At 53.4% G+C, this 16,428-nt stretch overlaps 9 protein-coding genes across 9 annotated transcripts; 4 read left to right on the plus strand and 5 right to left on the minus strand.

Moving 5' to 3' along the window:
* Window positions 1–468: 468 nt before the first annotated feature.
* On the minus strand, window positions 469–2,121 carry K452DRAFT_100540 (uncharacterized protein). The gene is made up of 6 exons (XM_033534894.1): window positions 1,982–2,121; window positions 1,804–1,930; window positions 1,668–1,754; window positions 1,477–1,575; window positions 1,358–1,429; window positions 469–1,294 (listed from the first exon to the last, which is right to left on the minus strand). The coding sequence occupies exons 2-6, from the start codon at window positions 1,921–1,923 to the stop codon at window positions 548–550; spliced, it is 1,125 nt and encodes a 374-aa protein (XP_033393377.1). The 5' UTR covers window positions 1,924–1,930; window positions 1,982–2,121; the 3' UTR covers window positions 469–547.
* Window positions 2,122–2,577: 456 nt separating this feature from the next.
* K452DRAFT_312257 (uncharacterized protein) lies at window positions 2,578–3,480 on the minus strand (the record flags this gene model as incomplete). Its single annotated transcript, XM_033543543.1, has 2 exons — window positions 2,578–3,278; window positions 3,327–3,480. The coding sequence occupies 2 exons, from the start codon at window positions 3,478–3,480 to the stop codon at window positions 2,578–2,580; spliced, it is 855 nt and encodes a 284-aa protein (XP_033393378.1).
* A 782-nt stretch (window positions 3,481–4,262) lies between these two features.
* Window positions 4,263–5,092, plus strand: K452DRAFT_301838 (uncharacterized protein; the record flags this gene model as incomplete). The annotated part of the gene is made up of 4 exons (XM_033542503.1): window positions 4,263–4,272; window positions 4,331–4,533; window positions 4,583–4,807; window positions 5,006–5,092. The coding sequence occupies 4 exons, from the start codon at window positions 4,263–4,265 to the stop codon at window positions 5,090–5,092; spliced, it is 525 nt and encodes a 174-aa protein (XP_033393379.1).
* A 53-nt stretch (window positions 5,093–5,145) lies between these two features.
* K452DRAFT_291480 (uncharacterized protein) lies at window positions 5,146–6,411 on the minus strand. Its single transcript, XM_033541185.1, has 2 exons — window positions 5,923–6,411; window positions 5,146–5,850 (listed from the first exon to the last, which is right to left on the minus strand). The coding sequence occupies exons 1-2, from the start codon at window positions 6,150–6,152 to the stop codon at window positions 5,478–5,480; spliced, it is 603 nt and encodes a 200-aa protein (XP_033393380.1). The 5' UTR covers window positions 6,153–6,411; the 3' UTR covers window positions 5,146–5,477.
* A 188-nt stretch (window positions 6,412–6,599) lies between these two features.
* K452DRAFT_100599 (uncharacterized protein) lies at window positions 6,600–7,231 on the plus strand. Its single transcript, XM_033534895.1, has one exon. The coding sequence runs from the start codon at window positions 6,640–6,642 to the stop codon at window positions 7,192–7,194; it is 555 nt and encodes a 184-aa protein (XP_033393381.1). The 5' UTR covers window positions 6,600–6,639; the 3' UTR covers window positions 7,195–7,231.
* K452DRAFT_291482 (uncharacterized protein) lies at window positions 7,202–8,202 on the minus strand. Its single transcript, XM_033541186.1, has 3 exons — window positions 8,132–8,202; window positions 7,989–8,084; window positions 7,202–7,931 (listed from the first exon to the last, which is right to left on the minus strand). Exons 1-3 carry the CDS (start codon window positions 8,186–8,188, stop codon window positions 7,269–7,271), a joined length of 816 nt encoding a protein of 271 aa, XP_033393382.1. The 5' UTR covers window positions 8,189–8,202; the 3' UTR covers window positions 7,202–7,268.
* Window positions 8,203–9,206: 1,004 nt separating this feature from the next.
* K452DRAFT_291483 (uncharacterized protein) lies at window positions 9,207–10,794 on the plus strand. The gene is made up of 5 exons (XM_033541187.1): window positions 9,207–9,305; window positions 9,378–9,877; window positions 9,933–10,185; window positions 10,253–10,419; window positions 10,470–10,794. The coding sequence occupies exons 1-5, from the start codon at window positions 9,261–9,263 to the stop codon at window positions 10,507–10,509; spliced, it is 1,005 nt and encodes a 334-aa protein (XP_033393383.1). The 5' UTR covers window positions 9,207–9,260; the 3' UTR covers window positions 10,510–10,794.
* Window positions 10,795–10,981: 187 nt separating this feature from the next.
* K452DRAFT_257450 (uncharacterized protein) lies at window positions 10,982–12,060 on the plus strand. Its single transcript, XM_033538434.1, has 2 exons — window positions 10,982–11,132; window positions 11,238–12,060. Exons 1-2 carry the CDS (start codon window positions 11,006–11,008, stop codon window positions 11,957–11,959), a joined length of 849 nt encoding a protein of 282 aa, XP_033393384.1. The 5' UTR covers window positions 10,982–11,005; the 3' UTR covers window positions 11,960–12,060.
* A 208-nt stretch (window positions 12,061–12,268) lies between these two features.
* On the minus strand, window positions 12,269–16,023 carry K452DRAFT_100639 (uncharacterized protein). The gene is made up of 4 exons (XM_033534896.1): window positions 15,666–16,023; window positions 14,814–15,570; window positions 12,682–14,769; window positions 12,269–12,632 (listed from the first exon to the last, which is right to left on the minus strand). Exons 1-4 carry the CDS (start codon window positions 15,891–15,893, stop codon window positions 12,334–12,336), a joined length of 3,372 nt encoding a protein of 1,123 aa, XP_033393385.1. The 5' UTR covers window positions 15,894–16,023; the 3' UTR covers window positions 12,269–12,333.
* Between the last annotated feature and the right edge of the window lie 405 nt (window positions 16,024–16,428).

Below are 16,428 nucleotides of genomic sequence, written 5' to 3' on the forward strand. Positions count from 1 at the left end.
TCAATTTCTACTTTTTTTGTCATTTTGATGATAATCTTCATCGTCGTTTAGCAGAGTTGGTGATGATCGTCACTGCCGTGTTCCATAAATACTAAGTGGTACATTTCGGTCAAAGCTCGCTAACAACAGACTTATACGGACAACAAGGAGACTAGAGAATTTGTTTCTTCTATGGATATGGGAATAACCATGTCATGTTTAAAAGTCGCCCCCATGCGTTCCTTAGAACGCCTGAAGCACAGGTATCGTGACATACAGAGAAGTCACGGTCAAATACCAGCAAAGCCAGACATTTCAGCTTACTTGTCTCATTAAGTTGCAGTTTACCAGTAATTCAACATCCAAACATGGTAAAACAAATCAAGTCACACTCACATAACAAGTTATGAAAAGAGGAAATTGCCCAAATGGAACAACCCACCATTTCAGCCAATAAAACAGCGTTGCTCACGGCACACTAAGAATAAGAATAAATCCCACCCTTCAAATTTGACCCCTTTAGAATGAAAATTATAACCTCGTCTTCATAACCCGCTAGATGTAGCTTCTACCATTCCATGTCCATAGAATCGGTAGGCTCCGCCGAGACCTCCGATGAGTCCTGAGAGAACTCCGAGGTATCGGGCATCTGCACAGCGACGTCAGGAGTCTGTACAGGAGCATCCGGGGTCTCGAACGGGAGGACCGGCGGCGCAACCCAGGAATGGCGATAGGGGGACCTAAACGCATTCGGCAGAGCCGCATTAGGGATAAGAGTATCTGGGGTCGGGAAGACAGGCGGGGTCGACGTCGGCAGCGTCTCAGTCGTGGGCTCAGCAACCAACACGGAAGCCGGCGCCGGGGTCAAGGCCTCCGGCGCCAGAAACGACGCCGAGGCTAGGCTGGTGCGGATGCTGATGGCCGTGCTCGTGCTCGTCGTGTACTCGGTGTTGATGCCGTCGTTGCTGCTGCTGCTGCTGCTGCTGGTTACGACGGGGAAGAACAGGTCGATGATCATCGTCATGGGGTTCTGGTCGTTGGTGCAGTATACCCCGCAGCCGCTGGGCTTGCATTCGATCTCCGCTTCGTATGCTAGGCAGTGGTAGTTGCCTACGCCGGCGCAGGGGTCGTAGCCCAAGTCGATGATGTTGCAGGGGTAGGCGTTGCCGGAGTTGTCGGGTGTTGGGACCGTCAGGGGGTTGCTTGGAAGGAGCCCCAGAGGTGTCGTTGGGGTGCTGTTGACGGGGAATGTTGGGACGTCGGGGCTGGGAACGACGCTGGAGGGAGGCGGCCTGCTGTTGAGTGTGGGGCAAGACTGTAGGAAAGGTCAGGCTCCTGATGGAGGAGCGCAGATGTGGTTTTTGGGCGTTCAACGTACCTGGAGCTCAGGATAGGTACCGCCACACTTGTAGTAGCAGTCGAGCTTATTTTGATTCGCGCAGTAACAAGACTAGAAATATGAGCAATTGGAATCAATTGACACAGTTGCCAGCTTACTCCGGGCCATGACTGGAGGCAGAATTTCTGCTCGCATTCGCAACTTGGCGTAGGTTTTGGAGGTGGCAATGCGGTGCTGTTTCCAGCCGAAGTGCAGACCTATACGGTATTAGACGGAAGTGCCGGAAAGACCCATGTTAAATGGACACGAAACAGTCTGCTTTTGCAAAGTGACTTTGGGTTCAACCTGCCCTTGGTGTAGGACTAGGACAGTTCTGTCCTCCGATGCTTTGATACTCCCAGCATTCTAGAGCTGCTTGATTCTCACATAGACAACGCTGTCAAAGCATTAGATTTGAAATGTCACAAAATGCGCGACAGTAGTACCTGTGGCTCATCGGCAGGACACGCGGGAATATTGCATTGACAATCGAACGAAGCGTTTGGGATAAGCTGCGGAGCCGCAAGAGCGAGCTGAACCACAGCGAGGATGATGAAGGACTTCATCCCAATGCTGTAAGAATTGGACAGGATAAAAAAATCGTCAGGATGAAGGTGCTCGTACTGTGGAGTGATGCCAAAAATTGTTATCAAGAAGTGAGTTTATGAGTGCTAAAGCAACACTATGTGCACTCTGGCGCCAGATATGAAAGCCCTTGAGGCGGTAGTACATAACAAGCCGCTCGCATACCTTGATCTCCTTGCGTCCTTGATCCCTTGAGAGGCGAAGTCCACAAGACCAACGTCCAGGGTTTCCAAGACTCTACCCAAGAAACACATTCTCCCCGGCCACCCGTAGGTTTGTATAAACATACGTTGTTGAGGAGAGTTCTGCACAATGACGTACCAAGAATGCGGAGATCAAACTCGGATCCCAACGTGTGGGCCGTGTTCTTCTCGTGGCACGCAGGGGTAGAAGTTCTTCGGCACGTGAAAGAATTCCTGAGAAAATTTTATTGTGAATCCGTACGGATCATTGGCCGATTTCCTGGTACGATGGTTCTAGTAAAGGTCCACCAACCAACCCGGCGCGCGTATGCACGTTATGGTATCTCGTTAACTCGTAAAACAAAGGATAGATGGGTTAATCGCCAGAGGAACCGTGGCATCGCTGGCGAGACATAAGAACCCAGCCTATCTGAACCTGAGTCGGAATCTCACTCATTTCTTGCCCTTCTTGGCTCGTGATGCGGTCCGCTGGAAGGCTTCCTCGGATGGTTCATCCATCGGAGTGGATCTCTTCTTCGGGGCATACTTTGCCTCGAGATTATCTAGGAAAGTAGAGGCACGGCCCTTTTGCCGCTGTTGGATAAGTGCTGCCAAGTCGCCAAGGTCGCCGTCACCCTTTGCCTTCTTCGACTTCTTCTTTTCGTTCAGCTCATTTCCATATTTCTCGGCCGCCTTCTTCTCCTTCCTAGCGTACTTCTTCCTACGCTCAATGCTGGCTTCAGATTCCTCGGCGTATTTCTTATGCGAAGTGATGGTGCCATCCTCGATTGTCGCGTCGAGTATACCACGGAAACGATCCTCATCTTCCAACGGATTGCTGAGCATGACGACCTGGTATATCTTGTTCATGTTTCCTTCGAATTTGTTATACGCCGCAATCAGGTCACCCTTTTCTTCATCGCTGCCCTTGTACTCGTTCTTGAACTTGTCGATAGCCGCTTCGTTCACGACATCCTCAAACTGAGCCTTGTAGAAGTCTGCCCAGTTGAAGTCATCGTCCTCGATGTCGACCGATTCATCGGTGCGGCCGGTCCTGTCATATCGAGATCGACGTCTCTCGTCGGAGAGGATAGCATAGGCAAAGGCAATTTCCTGGAACTTGACATGGGCGTCTTCCTTGTCCTGGGCCTTATCTGAGGAGTGTTAGTGAAGGATCGGGACTGTTGGTGAAATCGAACTACCTGGGTGGTGCTTCAGGGCAGCCTTGCGATACGCGCTCTTGATTTTGTCGGGCGTTGCATCCTTGTCAACACCGAGCACGGCATACGGATCGATGGAGGTGGGCGGCTCCTCGTCGAAGAGCTCCTCCTCAGCGTGCTTGGCTTTCCTGGGCATAGTGGTGAGGAGTGGGGTGTTCGAGATGAAGCTGTGTGAAGTGGATGCGGCAAGCGTGTCGTGGACGACGCGTCCGGGTCGCGCGACGGAGTTACGCGGTTAAACCCGCGCTCTATTTGAGTCACCGGTGGTCCTGCGGGGCGATCAAACACCACATTTTAAGGTGCAACTGGTACAATGAATTTCAATCTCAATCGCATTGCAGACTCTTCCGTTGCGCTGCAGGAGTCTAAGATGTCCCTCTATCCAACAATGCCCGCCTGACCTTGGACGATGAGTCGCGTCCGCGCCGTCCTACATGCGCCTAGCCATTTGCGAAGCGAGGAAAGTCATCTCCAATGCCATCCGACTTGGTGAATGAGAGGGCTGGTGATGTCTTATCGAGCTCAAGGAAAACATATATGCAGAGCAAGTTCTTGCACCTTGATGAGTGCAAGCGGTCTGGCGTCACCGCTATTTTGACGGCGGATTGACAGCGGACACCAAACTATTCGTTTGTCTCATGTTGGCATTTGAGGTTTCTTTGGCATCTTGCACGTGTTGACGAAAGGAACACGGGATGAGATTGCGTCACCACTTTCTTGGAGACCCGCTAGACGTTTCGGGCAACCAGTTCGCTCTGACGCGCCAAGGGCAACGGACCATACTTTAAACCAGTCGGCGCTCGTCTCCCTTACAACTTCCAATTCCAGTTTAACCAACCGCGCCTTGTTCCCTCCGAATCATTGCACGAGCTGTTGTATTACCAACAAGACGTACATTCCCGCCTCTCGCAAACAAACATGTCTACGGGTGAGCATATGCACCGTGTGTCAGCAAGTCCAGGCGATATAACAAACGTCATTGCCAGGCTACCTCAAAATCAGCACTGCCAACATGAAGACCGGCCCGGGTGTTGAACTCCTTAGCGACCAAAAAGTCATTGTCAGCAGCGTGCTCGACCTTTTCGCTGGTCGTGCCTCGCAGAGGAAGCTCAACCTCTGGTCCGATGATGCCGTTTTCGAAGATCCCTTAACTCAGGTTCGAGGCAGGAAAGAGTTTGAATCCCAATGGGTACGGGTCACTTTATTGTTCGCCGATCTGCTGTTAACTGCTCTGCCAGTATGGCCTCCAAACCGCCTTCTCTCAGATTGAACGCCTCTCGTATGAAGTTACCTCATCCGGCAACCCAATTACCATGGAATTGAAGACGCGCTATATTGTCAAGGGTGCCAAATCATCAACCACCATCAAATCGGTTGTCAGCATCTACACAGATTCCACTGGCCAAATCACGAAAGTGGAAGACAAGTGGAATGATGAAGTGGCCGACAGCACGATTGTAAATGTAGGTCTCAATGCCGGATTCCGAGAACCCTTGAGCCCGCGAAGTGGAACTGGGCATGGTAAAAGAGGAATTAGCTTGGCGGAGTATGACTACTTGGTCGGTGCGTTTGGAGTGTTTTCATATCCGAAGTGGCAGATTGGAATAGTCACAGTGTTTAAGAATTGTATTCTGAATGACAGACTAACTCTATTTGCTCAGGCTTTCCGTCGTCTCAACGCCGTCAGCATCCCCAGTCTTGTCAGTGTTCCCAAGGACATAGAAAACGAGATGAGAAGAGGGAATTAAAACACCCTTATTCGAAATGCTTATGGTCACAGTACTCTTTATTGTAAGACTACCTAGTGAATTGATATTCGTTGGTCCCATTTTTCCTTGGTTGTCGTGTCTTTCATACCAGAACAACTCGTCTTTTCTTCTAAAAGGAATATGCTTGACACTCGTAAATCGTAAGTTCCCGTTCCGAAATATCCAAACGCCTACAGTCAAGACTGGTTACAACGTTTGATAGTCAGCAATTTCCGACAGCCAAAAAGGTGTTGATCGGTATAGCCGGCTAGGTTTTGCATGGCCGTTTGCACACCTTTACCGTTATGAGAAAAACGTTGTAACCAGCCAACGCTAAAAAGGACTGGATTGTAATCAGAACAGTGCATTCACCTAAACGCCGCTATCATCCCCACCCAAGCAAATGCATCAGCCCTACCAACACAGCTATCCGCTTTCCCACATTCTTACCAACGCCTTCATTGATCACTAATATGGTCCCACAATCGCCCGCTCTTGTCGTCGGTAAATCCGGTCCGTTGGCCGTGATTGTTGCGCAATAGCCACCCCACTGTGGAACGACTTGAGTCGTGGTCGGAGCGACATAGGCCGGGGCAATGTTCTGCACGACCGTCGTCGTGGCCGTGTTGTACACGGTGACGGTGACAGTGGTGATACTGCCAGGGGCAACGCCGCCTGAACAGGACGACCCGGCGGGGCAGCATCCGACGACGTTGGAGTTGCTGAGGTAGGAGCATGTATGTCCGGCAGGACAACACCTTGAGAGCCATCATGTTAGCTGTTTGATTGCTAAACCAAGAAAGAGAGAGGAACGTTGGGATGACGAATACCAGTTCCAGTAGCCGATGCTATTGCAACTCTCTGAGGCATAGTTGGGGCAGACGGCAGGAGAGGCTCCGGTTATCTGGTAGCCGTCTGCGCCGATGATGTAGATCGCACCCGAGAATGGGGCGTATATGTTGTCTGCTGCTGCGCGATTTGCGCAGAATGTAATTGCAAGAATGAGCAATTGTAAAAGGCCGACACGCGAGGCGCCGGTTGAGGTTTGCGGATGCGCCATTGATGTATGATGAAGTATCCTGAAGAGCAGGCCAAAGGTAGGTCGTGGGAAGTACGTCCCGGTAGCACCTTGCGCGGAAGCTTATAGCACCTTCTATAGACGACCTGACAGCTCGCAGAACACACTCAACAGCTCTCCAAATCGCACTCTGTAGGTACGCGGCTCAAAGCGCAAAGACAAGACAAGGACAACTTTGAGGTGCGAAGAAGCGCAAATGAAACGAGGGGAGAAAGACGGGAACAGGGAAACACAGACGGATACTCGCAGCTCACAGCTCACAGCTCACAAACACATGCGCATATGCGCCTAATAAGCTTACCTTAGCTATAAGACCGGAAATCTCAACGCAAGGCCAAAGGGCCGACAACGAGCTCGCGCTCGCCCACTGGCAGCCTGCCTGTCGTATCCATGCATGCAGACATGCATGCAGACGCCATGCAGATTCGACCGCCTCGTCGGCCAGCAGGCGAGAGCCGAGCTGGCTTCTATGACCCCGGACCGCGCGGCGGAGCGTGCAGCCTCATCTCTTACATCCCGATGCTTCCTCGCCTTTGCATTGTGTGACAATGCAGGGTGTCGCGGAAGACGCGTGCTGTGTGGCGTGGTTGGGTGTCTGCTGGCTTTGGGCGCTGCCCTGCTGACCGGAACTTGGCTCGGATGCTGCGGCTTGGGCTTGCGATACCCTGGATGGTCATGCCGAGGCTGCGCTGTCATGATTCTAGAATCTTGCTCAGCTGTGGGGGGGTTTGTGGTGCTTTTTAGGTTTTTGGTTGCTGCGCGTGGTATCTACCCGGATCTTGTTTTTGCATCATCGTCCTATTCTGGAACTCTTTCTTTCAAATTCCCACAGACTGCCCAAGCAATCTATTTTGCTAATGTCCATCACTGTCAAGCTAGATTCATAGCCGGAGATATTTGTGCTTGCGCGGAGTGGAAACAAAACCTAGTCAATATGTTTGTTTATGGTGCTACATTGGATCAGCAAATTGTCTGTGAAAACCACAGACTAGCACTTGAAAGACGACTTGAAAACAAATATTAGGTTTCTTGCATATACAAATAGGCAGTTTTAGTGTACATCGCGCAAACAGACATAAATCGAACCATTAGCATTACTTAATTGTCAGGCTTCCACGAGACCATACGCTCCAAATCTCTTTCATTGGAGAATAGAGTCCCTCGGCAGCATTTCGGGTCATCATGGGCAATAGTCGTCTCCACAAGGTTCGAAAAACCGAGGGCATCCCTCCAGCTCGAAAAGTCGTTCAGATACTGGGGCGGTAAAAAGTTGCTCCAAGCCATTTTCCCAAAGGCGTCAAACCAGATGATTTTGAGCAGGCCAGTGCGCAGAGCCTCCTCGTCGACGAGGTATATGTGGTTAACGATCTTCCCTGCCAATTCGTCAAAGGCACCAGTAAAGAACGCCGACAAGTTCTCCGGGTCGAGCGTTCCCGGGCCGAACGTTGGGTAGACTAGCTCGGGGATGTGGGTGAAGATGCGGGCCCAGTCATCGCCAAAATCATACCGGTCACTGTCGTCGAAGACGCAGTGTTTCTTCTCGATGCGGGAACAGGGACCGTCTTCCGGGGGCGCCGTCTCTGCTACTTTTCTCAACATGGCCTCGTGCCTGCGATCGGAGCCCTGGAGGTAACAAGTACGGAGCCAGATTGCTTCGCCGTAGACACTGCGTTCCTGGGTGGTCTGTAAGGGCCTGATACGTCTGATTTGCTCCTCTGTTGGGCGAGGCCATTCTCTGTCAAATTCTCCCTCGTAGTAAGGCTGTGCGTGGCATGTCAGTCACATCAAATAGGCATCGTCGAGCCGGGTGAAGTTCACTTCACGGCCTTTTGCACCCAAGCTCAAGAATTTCTGGCACAGCTTGTTCCACTGGAGATGGTCCTGATCGCTGGGCAAGCTCCAATCGAACTCATCCTGTGATGATCAGCCAAATCATTCTGCGAAAGACAGACTGAGTTTACCAGTATGAACAAGTCGAAAGGCCGTTCGCCCCATGAGGATGGATTATACGTGTCCATTTCTAGATATTGGGAGGCGTAGGGGTGACAGCTGGCAGCGGGAGTGGTGAACTTATAAATCAGAAATCCACTTAAGTGGGCCATGAGACCCTGTCGATCAACGTCATCGGTTGCTGCCTGCGCTTGACTGTTTTCATCATCTGCGGGAACCGACGTCAGGGCTCAAACCTTCATATAGGTGCAATTCGCTAAATAATCAGCCGAAGGTGCAGTTCAAGAGGATCCAAGATGATTGTGGTTGTCTTCACAGTGAGAGTGTACAACAAGTACTGAGACGATTTATAGAATATTATACGATGACCAGATATCTTTCTTTATTAAAAGGCATAATGAATTAGTACGTGTTGTTTTAGTAACCATGTTTAGCATACTACTCCTTATATAGCTACAAGCCTAAGTCCTAGGTATGAGTGAAAGAGACATAGAGCGCATACATACTATTACACTTTTGCACACTTATACCTATGTGAAATATACTTGTACCTTTCTATGTCTATTTCCCCGTGTAATTGTATAGTATTTTAGTATCTTCGTGTCTTTTTATCCTCGTCTATGTTTGACGCCCCGCGTCTTTTGCGTGTTGATTATAACCACCCAGATAAAGAATACTTGGTAGGCACAATAAATTTAGCCTAATATGCGGTTAAGAAGTGGACATGTAGTAAGCAAAGTGAAAATAGAGAAGGCTACATAACTAAGTTGTAGACATTTCCCCCCAGAATCTGTTCTGTCTCGGTTAAACAAAAAAGAGTTATCTTTAACAACACCTTCTTTTCGAGTATATGGAAAATACTTACCGTTGTACGACAACAGATCTCGACTTACCATGTATCTCCGATCTACAAAGGATGCGCGATGTTACTTTGATAGCGGTTCAATGATTCTCTGGCTAAAGCACGAGACGCCCGCCCCGCCTTCCTAAAACGGCAATAACTGTGCCACTCAGCCTGACTCGCAGACAGGTCGTGCGGAGACAGCCCCTCACACACAGCGTGACACTGTCAGGGGCTTGAAAAGGTCCCACATCCAGCACTGGACGCAGCGAGCTTCACCTAAGATCAGCGACACAAACATGGCACAAGAAGCGTCTGCAGCGGCACTGGAGATCGACCCGGAGGTATGTATACATACACAGCGCCAGCTCTTTTGATCCTTCCGGTACCGCGCTCCCGGCCGCTGACTGCGCTAGCACTTAGTAAACGACAACGACTCGGCCCTCTGCGATGTCTCTGACGAGCTCTCGACGTTCACCCAGTCGTTGACGCCGAGCGTGACCGATTATCCCACCGAGCATGGCCGCCGCTATCATGCCTATCGCTCCGGCACGTATATCCTGCCGAATGACGAGACGGAGCTGGATCGGTTGGACATCATGCACTTCCTGATTAAGAAGGGACTGGGGGACAAGATATATCGCGCGCCGATTCCGAAGAACCCGAAGCGCATTTTGGACATCGGGACCGGCACCGGCATCTGGAGCATGGAGATGGGAGACATGTTCCCGGATGCGCAGATCTTGGGGAACGATCTCTCGCCAGAGCAGCCCAGCTTCGTGCCGCCAAACGTGAAGTTTGAGGTTGATGACGTGGAGGATCCTTGGACCTACAATACGCCATTTTCGTACATCTTCTCCAGGTATATGGCCACGTCCATTGCGGATTGGCCAAGGCTGATAAAACAAGTCCATGAGTAAGCCTGTCGAATCGAGCTGTCTATTGGATGTTTTCTAACAATTAGCGACTAGTAACCTTGAGCCTGGAGGATGGGCGGAATTCCAGGATTTCGATCTTCTTTACTATAGCGACGACAACACGATGAACCCGGACACGGAGATATACAAGTGGATCCGTCACATTCTTGATGCCTCAAGGAAGAATGGACGCGACCCTTGTCCTGGACCGCAATTGGAGGGCTGGCTGAAAGATGCCGGGTTCCAGAATGTGCACCACGAGCGTATCAAGTTCCCCATTGGGCCCTGGCCGAAGGACAAGCAGAAGGTATGAACTGACAATTCCGAACAGAGTGTCGTATTACAGGTGTAGCAGTTACTGATTAGCTTTGCAGAAAGAACTGGGCATGTTCAATTTGATGCAGACCCTCCAGGGTCTCGAGGGGTATTCGCTTCGGCTCTTTACGCAAGTCTTGGGCTGGCGGCTGGAAGAGGTCCAGGTGAGCCTTGCGAAGGTGCGCAACGAGATAATGAGCAAATGGTTGCATTCGCAATTCGATCTGTAAGTGCTCCTCGCGTATTGGTTGATGAGAAATGCTGACACGACGATAGACATGTCGTGTATGCACAACGGCCGGAGGCAAAGGCTTGAACGTCGGGGCTAGTGCTACTTTCTGGTCAGCAGTTTCGAGGAGATGTGCTCGGGTCTCGAATTATCCGCTCATTCCTGTGATACCATATCCGTACGGGTATATGACACCCTTTCGCTTTTATACCTTTATGCTTTCATGGAATACTTTTGTACTCTTGTATATTTGTGCCTTTGAATGTCTGTCTTTGATGTCTTGTGCAATACTCTTGTATCCTGGTATCATATTGCCCTTGTAGTTACATGTTGACTACCGAACATAGTGTTATAACTTGTTGTGACCACCGAAAGAGCGCTCTGTAGGTATAGCAGCTTTTGTTTGTTAAGTGATCAGTGAGTGTGGTAGAAAGATAGAAATGACGAGTGTGTTGAGTGGGTGAAAGACGCGTTACCAAATCGGCGTTAGCTGGAACGTGACCTGGTGTCGCTAGGTTTAGCCACGTCGCGTCGCACGAACGCGTCTTCCCCCCGTCAAGACCACCGAAACAGAAAAGATGATATGAGCAGCGGCAAAAGCTTGCGCTTCTACCCGAGCCGCTTCTACCAAGCCTCAGCAACCTTCAACGCATGGGTGAAGCTCACGATCGCGGGCGTGCACGCTCTCCGCGCGCCGCCCAACTCCGGAGGTAGGTGGTGATAGCTTGTGAGCCCACGCGCAAGTTCGCATGCAACAATCCGAGCAACAAAACGTGCACTGCATATCAACTAACTACCCCTTCACTCACTTCTAGAGCAAGCCATCTCGGGCCTCGGTAACTTCGCAGACCAGTACCAGATCTTCTACCACCAGAACCATCCCGTCCGCTTCGTCCGCGTCGTCGGCACCGTCATCGCCATCGAGGATATCAGCTCGCGGTTCGCACTGCTGACGCTCGACGACGGCAGCGGCGCCACCATCGAAGTCAAGATCACGCGGCGCCTGCCCGACGTCCCCTCTGACGGCAAGAGATACTCAGACCCAGCTGCTCCGCTGTCGCCCGAATGCCCCTCAAACACCACCGTCGACAACGTCGAGATCGTCAGCGAGATTGGCGTTTTCGCCGTCCTGATCGACGGGCACGCCGTCGATATCGGCACCGTGCTGAAGACAAAGTGCACCCTCACCGCGTTCCGCAACACGCACCAGCTGATGCTGCAGCGCGTGGCTGTGGTGCGCAACACGGCCGAGGAGGCGGCGTGCTGGGCCGACACGGCGGCGTACTATGCGGCTGTGTTGGCGAGGCCGTGGCACCTTACGGATGAGAAGGTGGCCGCGTTGGACAAGAAGTTGCGGCGGGAGGAGCGCAAGCGCAAGGACGAGGAACGCCTGTATGAGAAGAAGGTCGCGGAGAGGCAGAGGCGCAAGGATCAGTGGAGGAAGGAGGTTGCGGAGAAAACGAGGGTTGCTGATGAGAAGATGGAGAGGAATAGGAGGAAGGAGGAACTCATTATGAATAAGGGTGCTTTGATATAGCTTCTTAGGGAGTCTTGTGTTGTGTCGGTGGGTACGTCTTTCTTTGACGGCCATTTCTTGATTGTCGGCGAGCCAAGGTACTTCAAAATACCAGCTGCAGCACTAATGATTGAACTATTCGAATTTGCATTGCTTCTGGATGCGATGTCTGGTACTAACTACTCAGAATAGAAGAAGCAATATCCACCCTCATAATTGGTTATGCACCAACGCTCAGAGCCACCACCCCAAAACGGCTCTCTAGCCCCGCGTCAAACCAAAACATCGACACAAAACCACACCAAACGCAACAAAGGCCGTAACGCGGCCGTGGTATCTAGCCGATGACAACAAGCAAACATAAACCATCAAAGCTCAGTACCTAGCGAAGCCACTCAAACCTCGTCCTTGACCAAGCTACTGCGCAGGGCGCTCTGGCAGCTCGGCACAGCGGTGAGCTCGGAGCCACCACCGGGCGAGACGTCCTTGGCTAGGGAGTTTGTGCGCGAGAAGGAGAAGAAGCCCTGGCGCAGGCTGAGCGGGTGTTTCCTGTGGCGGCCTTGGTCCTCGACGCGGTCTTCGTCTTCCGCCAGCGCGAACCACCCGAATGTCCGCTTGGCTAGCTTCCACAGCTCCATGCCGGCGACGAAGATGATGACCGCGCCGATGGCTAGGGCCCATTCCCAGGAGATGCCTGTGGTGGTGTGTTAGTATGGGTGGGAAAGGTTATGGGGGAAGCGTACCTTTCTGCTTAAAGACGGTGGTGTTGAAGCCCGGGATGTAGATGCACGGAAACACAATCAGGCTGCCGGCGACGACGGCCCAGAACAAGAACTGGTTGTCCCAGACGTCGCTGAAGAAGGGGAAGCGGCTGTCGCTGCGGGGGTCGAGGCGGAACATGCTGCGGCGGATACTCTTGATCTCCCAGGCGGAGATGAGGATGAGCCAGGTGAGCTCGGCAAAGACGGCGGCGCGCGCGCGGAACACGACGTCGCAGCTGGGGCTGTAGGCGCGGTTGCAGTCGACGCCCAGCGCGCCGTCGCCCGGGCCGTACACGATGATGACGAAGGTGAACAGCGTCAGCATGCCCATCAGCAGGCCGTACACGACCATGTCGGTGATGATCTGCCAGGTGAAGACGCCCTTTTTGTTGTCGTGCGGCGGGCGCATCATGACGTTGTACGCGGCCTTTTCGCGGCCGAGCCCAAAGGCCGGGAAGCCCGACGTCAGCATGTTGATCCAGAGGATGGCCAGCGGGCTCAGCGGGAAGACGGAGAAGGCGTGGCGGTCCTGGAACCCGAGCCCGCATACCAGCAGCACCACTTCCCCCACGTTGGACGTCAGCAGGTGCAGCACGAACTTCTGGATGTTGTCGAACATGCGCCGCCCCTCCTCGATGGCGTTGACGATGCTCGCAAAGTTGTCGTCCGTCAGCACAATGTCCGCCGCCCCCTTCGCGACGTCCGACCCCGCCAGCCCCATGGCGATGCCCACGTCCGCCGCCTGCAGGCTCGGCCCGTCGTTCACGCCGTCGCCCGTCATGGCCGCGTAGCCCCGCCGCCGATGCAGCGCCGCAATCATGCGCGTCTTGGTGTTGGGCGCGCAGCGCGCAATGACGAGCGGCAACGCGGGCAGCGCGTCGATCTCGGCGTCGCTCATGCCGTCGAACTCGGCCGCCGTCTTGACCAGCGCCTCGCCCACGTCTCGCGGCAGCGTCCCCATGTCTTTCGGGATGATGCCGACTTCGCGCGCGATCGCCGCCGCCGTCCCCGGATGGTCCCCCGTCAGCATGTGCACGCGGATGCCCGCCGTCGTGCACTCACGCACCGCGTCCTTGGTCTCGAGCCGCGGGGGGTCGTACAGCCCGGCCAGCCCCAGCAGCGTCAACTCCGTCTCGATGTTGTCGCGTGGGATTTCGGACTTTTCGCCCATGGCGGGGCCGTTCCAGCTGCGTCGCGCGATGGCGAGCACGCGCAGCCCTTGGTCCGCCAGCAGCGTCATCTGCTCGAGAATGGCTTCTTTGACGCTGTCGTCGATGGGCCTTGCGTCTGCTCCGATGCCCACGCTGACGCACAGGTCGAGGATGCGCTCGACGGCGCCTTTGGTGAAGATGACCGTGGTGTTGGTGGCTGGCTCTTTGTAAATGACCGACATGCGCTTGACGGTGCTGTCGAAGGGGTATTCGGAGATCTGTTTCCAGCCGCGCTGCCTCTCGAGCGTCTTCTTGCCCATGTCGAAACGGTGAGCAAACACCTGAAGCGCCACTTCGGTGGGGTCGCCCGTAGTCTGCCATTTCTGCTCTTCTTCGTTGTGGCGGACGGTGGCGAGATTGCACAGGGCAGTAGAGTGGAGGAAGGCGTCGAGCTCGGGGACGATTTCGACATTTTCCTCTTCCTCGTCCTGCTTCTCGTCCAACTCGGCGTTTCTGGCTCTGCGCTCATCCCGCTCCGTCTTCTCCTTTGGCTCTTTGAACCGGATGCCCGCAGCACTCCTGTCGCGGTCCAGCTTCTCCCGTCTCTCGTGCGCCTCGGCCTCCATCTCAGTCTTGGAGTGCTCCTTGCCAAGCGTGACGGTCCCCTGAGTCGGGTTTGCTGCCTCCTCGGAGTTGTTGACCGTGTACACCCCCACGCCGGGAATCCATACTTTGCGAGTGATCATCTGGCCCTGGGTCAAGGTGCCAGTCTTGTCGGAGCAGATGTTGGTAATGCCGCCGAGGGCTTCGAGGGCGCTGAGCTTGCGGGTAAGCACGCGGCGCTTGCGCATGGAGGTCATGCCGCTGACGAAGGTGATGGTAAGGACAGCGATAAGTGACTCGGGAATCATTGCGATGCCTGAAGGTCAGCTTTGTATTTATAGTCTGGGAGGGGAAGTTTACCTGTGGAGATTGCGTAGATGGCAACTTCATTCGTAACGTCGAACCTATTAACGCCAAAGACGATAATTGCCAAAAGGATGGCACAGCCAAACAGGAGATATGCAAGCTTGGACAGCTTCCTCTGCAGCGGCGTACCGACCGTGAGGCCCAAGAATTCGCCAATGCCGTCCCATATGCGCAGGGCAAGGCCTTTCGCGGGCTGGAGATTGCCGCCCTTCTTCCTCGACAGCGAGCGGTTGGCCTTGCGTTCCTTGCCATGCATAGACGCAGCAATCCTCCCGATCTCAGTATACATGCCCGTGAAGACGACAATGCCTTGCCCCCGGCCCTTGGTCACCGTCGACGACGAATACGCCATGTTGACGCGGTCGCCAATGCCAGTCTCGAGCTCGCTCCTGCCCGCGAAGTCGGCCTCAGCGTTCTTGGCCACGGGTATCGCTTCGCCGGTCAGGATCTTCTCGTCGCACTCCAAGTTCATGGCCTCGAAGATGCGGAGATCCGCCGGAATCGTGTCGCCCGTTTTGATCTGCACAATGTCGCCTGGTACGACTTCGGCCGAGGGAATGGCGTCCACGATGCCGTTGCGGAGCACGGTTGCTGTCGGACTCGAGAGGGCTCGCAACGAGTCCATTTTCTTCTCCGCTTGGAATTCTTGGTAGAACCCAATAAAGACATTGAGGACGATAACGGCCGTGATGACGCCGCCTTCGATGTAGTCCGTGACACCGTAGGACAGGGCCATGGCGAGGAGCAGAACCTGTTGCGGTTAGTACTGAGTCTGGTTGTTTTTATGTCACAGGGGATGACATTGGTGAAGAAACAGCACGTGTATTGTGGATTATGTGTACCTACCAGGATCATGGCATTGCTGATTTGCTTTAGAAGTACAGAGTACCATTTCACACCGCCTTCTCCCTCTAACCTGTTCTCTCCGTACTTGCTTCGAACCTGGTTGATTTGGGACGTACTCAAGCCGGAGTCTGTGTGTGCCCCTAGATGCCCCCTCAGCTCGTCGACCGAGAGCTGGAATGGATGCCTCTCATACTCCTGCTTTGCTGCTGAGCCCTTTTCGGAGCCCATGCTGAGGAGTCTGTGACGTATGCAGGGTTGTGGTGTGTAAGTGGGGGTAAAGTTGTGTCTTTGTACTGAGGGGTGAATAAGTCTAAACGAGCCAATGCTCGCGGTGAGTAAGATCAGAAGTTTCTGGAAAGGTTGGTGAAAGAAGTCACGGAATCCGGGTCATGCATTGTCTTTATATATCTTGGCTGGGGCGTCAGCGCAACTATCGGACCCGCCATGAACGCAAACAAAAAGCCACTAGGTTGAGTGTTGTTCTGCAGCATGAGAGAAGCCAAGCCGTGCTCCACGCGATCATCTTGGCAGGCAGAGGGCGGAGTCGATACACGTGCACATCATCGAGGGATGCAAACGACATGGAGGTGTGGGAATCCGGGGATCCTAGCGACCGAAGTGGCTTGGCGTGGAGTGGGGTGGGAAGTCGCCCAGCAATCTTCCGCCATTGCCAAACTTGGCGAAACGCGGAACCAATCGAAAGCGGCCTTGGCGCTGGAGGCTGTCTTGGAATCGGGAAGTCGGCACAGTCCGTTCTCTTTCT

The sequence above is a fragment of the Aplosporella prunicola genome, assembly GCF_010093885.1.
Source record: "Aplosporella prunicola CBS 121167 unplaced genomic scaffold K452scaffold_28, whole genome shotgun sequence".
Lineage (NCBI taxonomy): Eukaryota > Fungi > Ascomycota > Dothideomycetes > Botryosphaeriales > Aplosporellaceae > Aplosporella > Aplosporella prunicola.